General features: G+C 36.6%; 1 protein-coding gene across 1 annotated transcript in view; it reads right to left on the bottom strand.

The window, feature by feature from the left end:
• LOC104522665 (apolipoprotein B-100-like) overlaps window positions 1-12,801 on the bottom strand; it is a 36,923-nt gene that overhangs the window by 7,744 nt on the left and 16,378 nt on the right. The window contains 9 exon segments of the mRNA XM_010165018.2: window positions 2-160; window positions 163-5,184; window positions 6,102-6,478; window positions 8,665-8,810; window positions 9,076-9,263; window positions 9,397-9,572; window positions 10,847-11,057; window positions 12,036-12,157; window positions 12,385-12,607. Of these exon segments, the coding sequence (XP_010163320.1) occupies window positions 2-160; window positions 163-5,184; window positions 6,102-6,478; window positions 8,665-8,810; window positions 9,076-9,263; window positions 9,397-9,572; window positions 10,847-11,057; window positions 12,036-12,157; window positions 12,385-12,607 (6,624 nt within the window).

The following is a 12,801-nucleotide window of genomic DNA, read 5'->3' as shown; positions in this document are numbered from 1 at the left end:
ACCTGAAGCTGGGGAATGGATAGAGGAATATTTAGGAAGTCCAGGTTGGCATCTCCATTCATTTCAACATGAGCTTCAATTCTGTCCTGATTGTTGCCAGCAGAAATATTATGGGAATATCTATACTGATTGAACCTTCCAGTTGCTTGCCAGCTGACCTAACAGAAGAACTGAGTGCAAACCCATAGTTATTCAGGAAGTCAATTTTGCCAGTCAGTTTCATTGGGAAGCTGATTTTCACATTTCCATCATTGTTTGTTAATAGACGAATTTCAAAAAGTTGTGCCAAGAAGGAAAACTCATTGTTTACAGTTCCAGTAATCCGTCCATTGAGCCGAGCATTGTGAGAGCCTGTTAATTCTACTTTCATGCTTCCAAGCTGTCCTGTGCCTTTTACATTCAGTACGCTACGTCCTACACGCTGTGACTCAATTTCAGACTGAATTTGAAGTGTTGCATAATTTAGGAAACCACATTCATATCTCACAGCTTGGTTGACTTTCAGGTACTTATCATTTATTCTGTTGTTGGCAGAAAATGTAACAATGGGGCCCTCAACCCTGAAAGTGGCTTGTGAATCATGAGTGCCTTCATCAGAGAAATCAGGAGAAGCCCATTTCCAGTTTCCTTTACCAGTGGAGGTAAATGATATATGTCCTGCTTCTACCTCTGTTGTCACATTATTGACCAGATCAGCCTGGCTGGAGAAGTCAGCTTGTGGAATATTCAGTCTGTGGGAATATGTCGTTCCACTCTGCATCCAAATTTTTCTTTGCAGCTTGACCATTAAATTATTCTGCAGTTCTATTGAATTTTTCATTGTATGTAAGTTTGCTCTGGTTTCAGCTTCACCTTCTACTGAAGTCCCTAAAAATATAATTTCATTGGTGTGATCAACTTTAAGGAACCTGTGGTTGACCTTCATGGAGTTTTTAAGGTTCAGTTGCTTCATCTCAGGTGCCAAGAGACGTGAATCTGCAAGAACACTAAAAACTAGGAAATCTAATTTGGACGTCGCTTGAGCTGAAAGGGAGGTCACAAATTCTGGACTGTTTGCAGATGTTGTAGTGTTATGAACCTCAGCTTGTGTAGACAATGTGAAGAATGGAGAGGTGACTCGGAAAGAACCAGACAATTTGCCAAACGTAGGGACAGTCACAGTATGTGGGATACGTGGAAGCTGGAACTCTGGTATCTTCATGTTAGCTATCTCAAACTCATTTAGATTTAGCTTTGGAACTAATAATTCTGGTATTTGAAACTGAGGCATTTGTATTTCCGGGAAAGAAATGTCAGAAAAAGGCATATCTCTCATCTTCAGATCTTTAAAATACAAATCACTTGCTGGCAACTGAAACTCACCAGACATGAGTTTGTCTATTGTTCTCACAATCTGAAATTTAATCTCAATCAAGTCAATTGTATAGGAAGGTACTTTAAAGGCATTTAGAACTGTAAATTCTGGGGTAGTAAATTTTACTGGGATTTTCATGTCCTTTAGTCTCTTAATATTTATCTCATAGGAGGGGATATGTAGATCAGTCAGTGGAACAATGAAGTCTGGTGTTCGAAATGTTGCTTCCCGAAGACTCCGGAGACTAACCTCAAAGGCAGGTATAGTGACTATAACAGTTCTGATTTCAGGGACTTTAAATCCTGTTTCAACAAACTGGTTTAAATTTTCAGCCCAATTTTTTAGATCATATGCTTCAGCCAAAGCAATTATTTTCTTAAAAGCAATAGTCCATTGGTCAGAAATGTATATGACAGTAGAACTGTAGAATTGGCTAATCTTCTGAAGACACCACTGCAATTCCTGGGAAATATCCATTTCAGAAATCCTCTCTCGCAGGTCTTCCAGATGTTCATTTACCTTGGCTTTCATATTAGCAAATGTTGTTGAGTTTATGAGCTCCTTGAACCAGTTAATTATTGCAGCAAGCTTGGTGTCCTTTAGTTGTTCCATGTATTTGGAAATCACAGCTCTAAAGTCTCTCATATACTGTTTCAGTGCTTCTGCTTTCTGTGGAAGTTCTAGATTTCTCAGTTCCTCATTTATTTTCTGGGTCACTTCTCGGATTTTGTTGTTTGTGTCATCAACAAACTGGTTATAGTCAAAAGACTTGAGCTTTTTAATAACCATGTCAAGGAACTTGTTGACTTCCTTTATCATCATTTCATAATCAAAGGTTTGCACTTTCTTGACAGCAGCATCAGTAAAAGCAACAACTTTATCAAAGCATGACTTCACATCAATATTTTTTAGGTAGATGGTCAGTTTCTGGACAGTTTCTTTTAGTTTGTACTGGTTAAGCAGTTCTATCATTCTGTCCATTAAAAAATATACCTGCTTATCAATTTCATATTTTAAAATCAATTTCTGTATATGAGCTCGGAAAGCACTGATCTTCTCAGACACTTCATACTCCTCCATCCAATTTAGAATAAAGTCTTTGATTTGTTGAAGAACTTCATTAATTTTTTTAATTGGTAAGGAACGCTTCAATTTTTCTAAAAATTCTTTAGCATCAAACATTTTAATCTGCTGTTTCAAATTTTCTGCAATGCGTCTGACATCAATATTCTGAATCTGAATCTTGAGCTGTTCTAGATTTTCCTGTATCCTAACTGTAATCCTGTACTCATCATCTACATTTTTAATCCAAGCCAAAATGCTGCTTCCAATTTTGCTAGGATAATACTGGCGAAAAAAAATTTGCAATTTCTGAATAGTGTCAACTACAGTCACTTTTATCTTATATTTGTTATCTAGAGCTGTCATTGTTTCAACTATTTGGTCAAGAAGCTGTGCAATAAGTGCTTTAATGTCATACTGCTCATAATGATCTTTGATGTATTGCTCAATTTGTATCAGATAGACCTGCAGTTGAGTCAGTATTTCTTGAAGATTGTCCATGGCTTTTTCCAGCATAATTTGGAGGTCATCAGTTGTTATTCTGTAGTCTTTTGTGAAAGCAATCAAATTATTTTTCATGCTGCTAACTCTGCCTTTGATATCTAATTTGTCCATGTAATCATTAATGTGCTGTGGGAGTTTATCCAAAGTTGCCTTGTATTTTCTCATATGTTGCTCTATGTTAACGTTCTTCAGGTAACTTTGTATGGCCTTCAGTGTGGATAGAATGGTGCTTCTGATTTGTTCAAAGTAAACTGGCAAGTGTTCCAAGAACGGTAGGTTAATAACATGCAGATCTTTATTTTTGTCATACTTCACAAAGCCAGAGATGCTGAATTCTTGAGGCTCTGACACACTGTCCCTGAGGCCAAGTATATCAATGAAATTAACTTCTTCAGATGTTAATGGTAGTACGACTGATGTATCCATTACAGAGAGATCTGCTAAAGCTCTCCCACTCAGTTCCACACCAGCCTTTTCTGCATCATTGTAAGCACTGAGGTCTTGTGAATATACATTATTGTTTAGCTGACTTTTCAATTTCCAAGCAGTTGACTGCTCTGATGGAGTAAAAAGCACATGAACTTTGTTATCAAGCAGTGTAGTGTATCTTCCTCTAGACTTCAAGCTATGACTGGTAGATCCTCTGTAATCATGGGAGAAAGTGAAAGCAAGAGGCTCTGCTTTAAACAGGAATTTGCTGTAAAGGTCTCCTGTGTGTTCACCCATAGCAATCAGCTTTCCATTGCCATTGGTATGTATGTCAGCAGTGATAGCAAATGGGGCCACAGTGGAACGCACAGCATTGCTGAAACGGAGAGACTTGGAATCACAGTTTGTATTCATAGTAACTGAGGAAGCAAGTCCTGCCACATTCAGATTAACTCTGTGACTCACTGCTGCGCCTGCAACATTTGCGACTGTATCTGTTTTAAAGTTTGCAGCTAGATCAGCATATGTGATGGTGTAGGTATGCCTTATTTCATCTGCTCCATAGGCTCCTCTGACATTGCCACCCAAGTTCAGCTTCAGAAGCTCAAGAAGCAGCTCTGCTTTGTTGGAAATTTCTGTTTTAGTATATTTAATATTATTGCTCAGTTTAGCTGTAAGTGAGCTAGGCTGCAGTTGTAGGTCAAAAACATGCTTGTGGAACTTGTCAAAGCTGAAGCTGTTGTCTAACTTAGAAGCAAATGTTAAGGATAAGCCAGGAATATTCAAGTCATTTGTGTACTCCAACTTAATCTCTTTGAATGATCCTTGAAAATTATTTGAAAACTTCAGTCCTTCTCCATTAACTCTGAAGTTTAAAACGTGTTTGTTGTCCATACCCAGAACTGTACTCTGATATTCACTTCCCAGCGTTATTTCTGTTAAGCTCACTCTTCCACCTAGGTTGAATTTGGCATTGTTTTTACCATAGCGCCCAGAAGAGGTTAGTGACATGGAGCCTCCAGCAGTATCAAGTTTGGCATTCATTTCACTCTGCATTGTCAATGGACTAAACTGCACACTTGTGGTTGCACTGCTGGCTAGACCATACTGATTTACATTGAGTGATGACTTATGTGCTGCTCGATTCCTTTGATCAGTCACAGAGATATCAGTGTTGAAAACAAGATCCTGGGAATTGAGAGAACCTGCAAACAAGGCATAATACTGGGTTTGCTTGTAAGTGGCTTGGTACTCAGATCGAAGTGCTGCCATCTTCTTTGACAAAATTAATTCAACTGTATTGACACCTGCAATATGTCGATACCTCCCATTTGTTTCAGATGTAATTTTCAGCTGGCTGTTTTCATACTTTAGTGAAGCTGTGTTCTTTAATAGTCCACTTTGTACATCAGAAACTGAAGTAATAGAAAACAAATCATCACTGTATCTGCCAGATATCTGATTGGTAGCCTGAAGGTAAGAAGAATCCAACTTCAGATTTGATTTTCCTTCTAAAACCCGTCTCTTTTCATTGTATGAGCTTGACAGAGTGTAAATGCTTCTTGCAAAGACAGAAGCTACTTCCATCTGCCCTTCCATCTTGACATTATTGATATTCACGTTATTTGTCTTTTCAGAAACAATATCACCAGAAAATGAAAGCTGAGGACCCAGAGTACTGGATGCCATAAGCGATATGGTGTAGTTTGCAACTGGACTGGGTTCATAACTCTTTGTCTTGGCCAACTTAAAAACTGATGTCAGGAGTCTGTGCTGCAGGTGATTTTCATATGCACAGGTGAATCCATTTCTACTATATGATGCTTCTCCAGAACCTGAAATAGGAAAAAGGAAACAAAAAATAAGGGTGCCATTTGTACCTTTGTCTTTAGGACTTTTTCTGATACCACTAAGCTTTTATGTTACTGCTTGAATTGCAATTACTGTTATTATACCATTTTGTTTTAAAGGCCAAAATATTTTGGTAAATCATGAATATTTCTACAAAAATTGTTACTATTTTGATATTTGGGGATAGAGTTTTGAAATAAGGATAAATTAAGTTTCTACACTACTCCACTAAATATAATTATGTGACATGACACAGTTATGCCATTATTTAAAATCAGATTAAGAAGACGGACTCTCAAGAATAACCCATATCTAATATTCCTTGTTTTTTAATGTTTTCTTTATTATGCTTCTTTTATAGTGAGGAGTTTAGAAAAGACTGAAGTTAGCTTGTCCTTTTGCAATTTGAGACCTCAAACTGCAATTTGAGAGAAACTAACTTAAAAATATCAGTCTAAGACCTATTAAATCTAAGTCCAGGATAAGAGTTGTGTAGTTATGACAGTAGATGGACATATATAAATGACAAAAAAATTACATATAGGAGTGAGAAATTAATTGTACACAAACACTTGCACATGATTTTAAAAACAGACACTTGTCAGATAAACAAGTGTTTATAGAATCATGCCTTCAGTTTTGAAGGACTTTTTCTTCAGTAAGGAATATCTAGGAAAATATAGACCTTAGAAGTCTCTGTTGATTCAATTTGACTTCATTTTTAGTGCCTGAATAAACAGATTCACATAATATCTTTAAAAGCAAAGAGAAATTTATTTGAGATTATACAGCATCTTTCTTTAAATAAGCAACAGGCAAATGAATGTGCTGTACCTGATACATGGAAAATAAAGTTGTTAAAATAGTTTTGCCAACAAGTAGCACTAGCATACGTTCTTACCTTTCACACTGTAGGAAAGTAGCTCAAAAACTGAATCAGCATTCGTGATATAAGTAGTTCTTATGCTGGATGCTTTCTCTGTGGTGCTATTAGCCAAAGTGTATGCTCCTGTCCAGTTGTAATAGTTGCTGTACACATTAGCAGAAAGCTCTAAAGCACCAAGCAAAGGCACACGAACAGGGTAGGATTCTGGAACAGTAAATGTTGGGATTCTGTATTCCTGAGAAGGTACGCTTATTCCCATTGACTCCATTACCAGAGGAGGTGTTTTAACAGTCTGTGGCACCTTTATGTCATGGGATGATCTTCCACCAAATGGCAATGGGATATTAATTAGAAAACTGTTTTTATTGAAGCTGTATCTGATCCGGCCTTCACTAGAAAATAGAAGTGATTCTATTAGAAACTGCAAATCCATGATGCATATACAGAAATTTCCGTGATTGCTACTTTTCCCATGATACTGAGCTTACTTATATGCTTACATCAATGTCTTGACTTTAAGTTTAGAGAGAAATGTAAAGATCACCTTTTATTACCATTTTTGAAGCATTCATCTATCAGAATTTACTGAAAGCACTTTCGGTGTCAGGGAATTCTGTCAATATTTTTTCTCCTTATTTCATAGTCAGGGGGATTGATAGGTCAAGTAGTCCAGAAACACATTCTTTCTGTGAGACCTTGCATTAGAATTCAAAGGTTTCTGATTCTTTGTTCAGAGCTTAACTAATTTTAGCTCACAGGTGGAGAGCACCATTCAAGGGGCTAAATACACAACTGTTATGAATCTTGCATTTGATATTCTACTCTGAGAATCTAAACCTGTTCTATAAACATTAATGAAAAGATGTATTGGCATGAAAATGATCCTCAAAATTAAAGAATTTGAATGAAAATAGTTGACATTTAGAAAAAATAATTCCTCCAAAAACATTTGTGCAATGTGTCATGCCGAGAACCAGAAAAAAAGTGATTATATTGTTTTAAAATTGATGTATTCTTATAGAAGTTCATTAAAAACCTCATTATATTAGAAGTTATAAGAACATAAATTATCAAGTATTTATCTTTCTGATTATAAGCACTTCAAAAGTTTCATCTAAATATTCAGCATTAATTTTATTTTGAATAGAAATAAATACAAATCCAACAATTTGACCAAGAGTTAGGACTGAAGGAAATGAATTGTTAGTTGAAAACTTTACAGGGAAAAAGTGCAATTATGAAAAGGCAAAACAGGAGGAAACTCTGTCTTAATTTGTGCATGAACAATAAGCTGGCAAAGATGTTTTTCTTGTTTGCCTAACTGATATTTTATACCAAAAACTCTTTTTTTTTTACACTCAGAGCAACATCCTAAATTTAAAATAGGAACACAATGGAAGCAATAGAGATGTGTGTTCACTGATGTACAGATTCGTAATACCACAGTGAAATATAGCACATAGAAAAAACAGCGCTAAGAGAGATAAAATGCAAGACTATTCTCCATCTGTTTTTGTAAACCAATCTTACACTAGCTTCTGTTGTTCCTTACATTAATTCCAGCCATCAGTATTTCCCTAGCTTGTGGGAAAACTATACAAACATGTTTCTATTTATCACAATGATAGCTGTGGGTGTATTCTAAAGATACTACCAAGCAACACTCTTCCTTGAATCCTTATGCATAGGCAGAGCAGCAATGTGATATGAACAAAAATTGGCAAGAACAATATGTGCTAGGAACTGTAATGAGAGCAAATCCTGGCAGGTTCCTGAGCATTTTAAAGTCTAGATCCACTCTGGCTGACTTATAGTCCAGTTTCCTAGAAACTACTATAAGAAATATACTATTTATCTGCCTTCTAGTCTCTCCTTTTGTTTGTCAAACCCTACTTTTTATAAATCTTTAACATACTGGATGATTTCAGTTAAATTTGACAGAACAGTAAAAGCTCCAAGGGTAATTACATTCATGCAAGTTCTGTGAAACTCTATCAGGTGGAGGAGATAGGCCCAAACTAGTGCAAGCACACAATCCAAATGTACAACCATGGCATGTGTTGCCTCTGAGCAAGTGACAGATGGCATCAGAAATGGGAAGAGGTCAGGGTATTATGTTGGTGGAGGTCAACCTGTATGTTGGGGAATGGGAAGAACTGTTCAATAGGACTGCACATGAAAAAGTAGAGATATTAAGGTTATGGCCAAAGACTAAAGGTATGTAGGGATGCGGGACACAAATCTATGGGAAACCCAGCTTCATTAGCTCTGTGGCTCAAAAATTGCTGAGTACTGTATTTTTGTTCAGTTCACTATATGACACAATACTTCAGGATATATTAATATACTGCAGGAGTGACTGCTATAGAGTCAGATCTGTATTAAAGACATGCATCATTTCCTCCATATAATTTAATCTCTCTCGTCTTAAAATTCTTTGTTATGATTCCAATTTTATGCTAATGTTTACAGCAATTCCACCTTGTTTTATAAAAAAAAGTAAAATAAAATAACACAAAAATATCAACAAACGTCTATTTTCAGTTTCCTGTGTGACTATCCTAATTTATCTCCATACCTTTTCAGGAAGAGTTCTTCAGGAATGGTGATAACAGGCAGGTTGATTTTCTGAATGTTCAGTTCCTGCAGTCCACTTAGTTTGTTTTGCAAAGTCTGGGCATAGGGAACATCTCTTGATGCCTTTTGCAGCCATGTGTTGGTTGCCTGCAATAAGGAGACAAGTTTTTCAAAGTGAATGACAAGTTTTAGGACTTTGCAGTAAGTTGTCTGAAAGCCATTGTAACTATCCATATACTGAGCCCTAGGCATCTGGTAAAGTGACTGGCTCGATCAAGGTTGGAAATACACATCTTATTCAATCTGATGGGTGCTTTTAGAAGTAGTTCCCATTTTGGCTTCCATGGAGGAGGCAAGAATTTACCAGGGCTATGTGGTCAAGCTGTAATATCTTCTGTAAGTTGAAACATACCACAATAAATTGTGACACAATATGTCGCAGTGTCATATCTGTATGAGCTACTTTCCGATCCAGCAATTCATTGGCATGCTTCTCTAAAGTTTTTGGGTAGTCTGAAAAGTCAACTGGGAAGCCAGAATACACTTTTTTCACTGCAGCGCTGGCACCTGAATTCCACTCTAGCTCAACTTTCTCAGAATCTGAAAAACATTAATTTAAAAGAAAAGGATAAAATTAGTAATATTCTTATTCTATTTAGGGTTATAGCATAAACCAATGTAACAAAATGTTTAGATTTATAAGTTGTACCATGGATCATGTTTTTGACCCTACCATATCTGAGAAGAACTCTTTCTGAAATTGAGTTTCCATGAGTTGTTGCAGCTGAGCTCATCTGAAGGTATCCTTTGGTTGGTGAATAATTAACCAATACTTCACTGCTAAGTTCAGTTTGCAGGCGAGGAATAGAAATGGTGCCTCTTAACATTGCCTCTTCTATTCCAGTATATCTGTGAAAGTAAAAAGTTAATGTGAATATTAATAATTTCACTAAATTTTCACTTATGTTTCAGGAACAATTTCAGCATTTAAATCTATCTTAAAGGCATAATAGATGTTACAAAAATAGACTGAATCATATTTGTAAGCTCTGTTCCAATTCAGCTAACGTTTTCAGCTTGTGCTAGTTACTTTGGGAAATCTATGGTAAATTATTATAATACTACTGTGCTGAAACATGCAATAATAATTCCTTATTAATTCCATAATACTGAAATAGATGGAAATATGTACCTGGCTTGGTAAAATTGTACCTGAACCAAATTCTAAACTCCTTACTCAAGCTGAATTCTCTAGTAAAGGATACAGACTGTGGCCATTAGTCACATAGAAACAAAACACTTTACAAAATATGTTATGCCATTGGGCTTCATTTTCCTTTATTCATATTTATTTTATATCTCTGTAACTTTGTTGACTTGAGCAAACTTCTAATATTATGTTAGTGTAAATGAAAGGGAATTGAGGTCCCTGACATCTGTCCAAAGCTCCCACTGATATCAGAGGCAATTCTGCATGAACAGCAAAGACAAAGACTCCCTGGGGCACCATCAAGATCACAGAATTCCATGGAAGATTGAGGTTTATTAAAGAATGTGATCAGCTCATTTCACTATGGGCTTGTGAGGCAGACAATTTTAGAAACCCTGGCAGGCTGAACATTTTTGTTAGCTCCCCTGTAGATGTTCCCGGAAATATTCTCTTCGTGAAGCGTGGGAATTTTTACAGGAAGCTCTCAGTTATTTTTTGTTTTGTTGCTCATTGAGTGCCATTAGATTTCTTCATGGGGAGATGTAATAACTTTTTTAGAGCTGAACATACCCGGTAAAAGATAATACCTCTCTGAATAAACCTTGCCTTGTTTATATACTTGGATTATCACACCTGCAATAACACTAGTACAATGTCATTCTTGTAGTAATGTGTGTGCAAACATGGAAGAACTTGCTCAAGGAATTTGTAATACAAATTATACATATACATATAGCAGGAAAGATCAGTTGGTGTATTAGATGTATTTGTTTGAAGTATATGTTATAGATTACAAATAAAATAATTCAAGGGTTTTTTTAAAGAGGGTTTGAATTACAAGTTTGTATGTCTCTCTATATAGGCAGTTTATCCAAAATGGGATAAAATTGCCCCAAATTTTCTACCTTCAATAAAACTTCCAGCTATCTTATTCAAAGGTATCTGTAAAAGTCTAGATGGTTTTCTGAGTTACCTTATCTGTCCAGTAAGAGTAACTTCAGAAATCTTCCTGTTGTTAAAGTCTAAGACAAAGGTATATGCTTTCTTCCCAGAAGTAGATTCATCAGTAATTCTGAAGTTTGTACCAAAGTCAACATCAATATTGGGAATGTGGACATCACTGGTCAAAATCTTTCTGTCTCTGTTGTACCTGAAGGTCAATGTGGCCTCCTGTTGCTTTACACCTGGAAAATATGATGTACTTTGGTTATTCACAACTATGGTTTCTGTCTGGACTTTTCTTAAAAGGAGATAAAAAAGGATTAACTGGAAATTATATCGCCCTGAAGATCTAACATAATCTTTGATGAGTCTGAATTAGAAACTGGGCCATCTTTTTTCTCCTCATCTTCTAAACCCACCATGGGCTGATCCACTAGTGCCATCTCTACTTTTGTTATGCAAACTTGCCATCCCACAGATTCTCCCTTTGAAAAAATTGCTGTTTATGCAATTCATCTCAATTTGTATGTTTTACTTCCATATTGCATCAGAAATGGTATTTTTCTCTTGCTTACATAGAACCAATAAATTTCACAGAATCACAGAATGGTAGGGGTTGGAAAGAACCTCAGGAGATCACCTAGTCCAACCTCCCTCCCAAATCAGGTTCCCTACAGCAGGTTACACAGGAAAGTGTCCAGGTGGGTTTTGAACATCTCCAGAGATGGAGACTCCACACCCTCTCTGGGCAGCCTGTCCCAGGGCTCCGTCACCCTCACAGTAAATAATTTTTTCCTTAAGTTTGTGTGGAACTTCCGGTGTTCCAGTTTTTGCCCATTGCCCCTTGTCCTGTCATCAGCCACCACCAAAAAGAGCCCGGCCCAATCCATTTGGCCCCCACATTCCAGATATTTATAGACATTGATAAGGTCCCCTCTCAATTTCTCTTCCTTGCTTCCATTTACCAACATCACACATACTTAAATCATGGGGAAGCATTTTTGGGATAAAATAATCAGCCTCTGATCATTAAAATCTTGCACTGGGATTGCATATATGAAATGAAATGCGAGTTAAAGTGTTGGCTTGTTTGGTTATGGAAATGATATTCTATTTTGTCCTGTAAAGAATTGTATTATGAGTTATTCATGCAAAACTTTGTCCCATTAAATGACACAATCCAAAACTGAGCTAAGCCATATTGCTTTTTAGACTCTTACCTTCTGCCTGGACAGCAAACTTTAAGGTGTCTATCAGGTCATTTCCTTCTCTCTGCAGGTCATAGTTTGCACTTGCAGAGTATTCCTTCACTTCACCCGTGGACACTATTTCAACTTCAAATCTAAAGAAGGAGTAAACAAATGTCTTGTAAATAACTACTTTGTCCATGACCACAAACAGGAGAAGTCATACAATTCTCAATAGCTCTCTTTCTGAGCTGCTCCTGATAGTCTGTTTTTAAAGATTTTTAAAGGTAAGCTTTATGTGAGAGGGTACTACAGATACTAAACCCTAAGAGGGAAGGTTAGTTAACATAAAATAAACATAGTTAAAGCTGATATTACTTACCTGGATTCTCCAGTCAAGGGATAATAGGGAGCTGCCTCTGTGGCACTGGCATTAGAGTACAATAATTTGGTACAGAAATTTAGACCAGCAATGAAAGGCTTGCAAGAAGTCCAGGTTTCTTGGTTCTCGATAAGAGGTGGAATCTCTTCAGTTTTGGCTAGAGACACCAAATGTAGTGTATTGCTGGAACAGAAAAGTGAGCCATTTTTTCACAGGACAGGTTTTCAGACATTGTTCTATTAACAAGATTACTTTCTGAATAAAAATCACTTAAGGTAGGGGCTTCATGAAATAACATTTGGTGGTTAAATAATAAACTGAAAATTTCTCCATGCCTGCCCTAGCCTCATAATTCCATCACAATAAAAACAGAAGGGAAGGACACAGCCTTGAAAGTTCTCATTCATTTCTTATTAC

This window comes from Antrostomus carolinensis, unplaced genomic scaffold (assembly GCF_000700745.2).
Source record: "Antrostomus carolinensis isolate BGI_N321 unplaced genomic scaffold, ASM70074v2 scaffold20293, whole genome shotgun sequence".
NCBI classification, from domain to species: Eukaryota; Metazoa; Chordata; class Aves; order Caprimulgiformes; family Caprimulgidae; genus Antrostomus; species Antrostomus carolinensis.
Note: the sequence above shows the minus strand (reverse complement) of the source record. Positions and strands in the feature narration are given on the sequence as shown.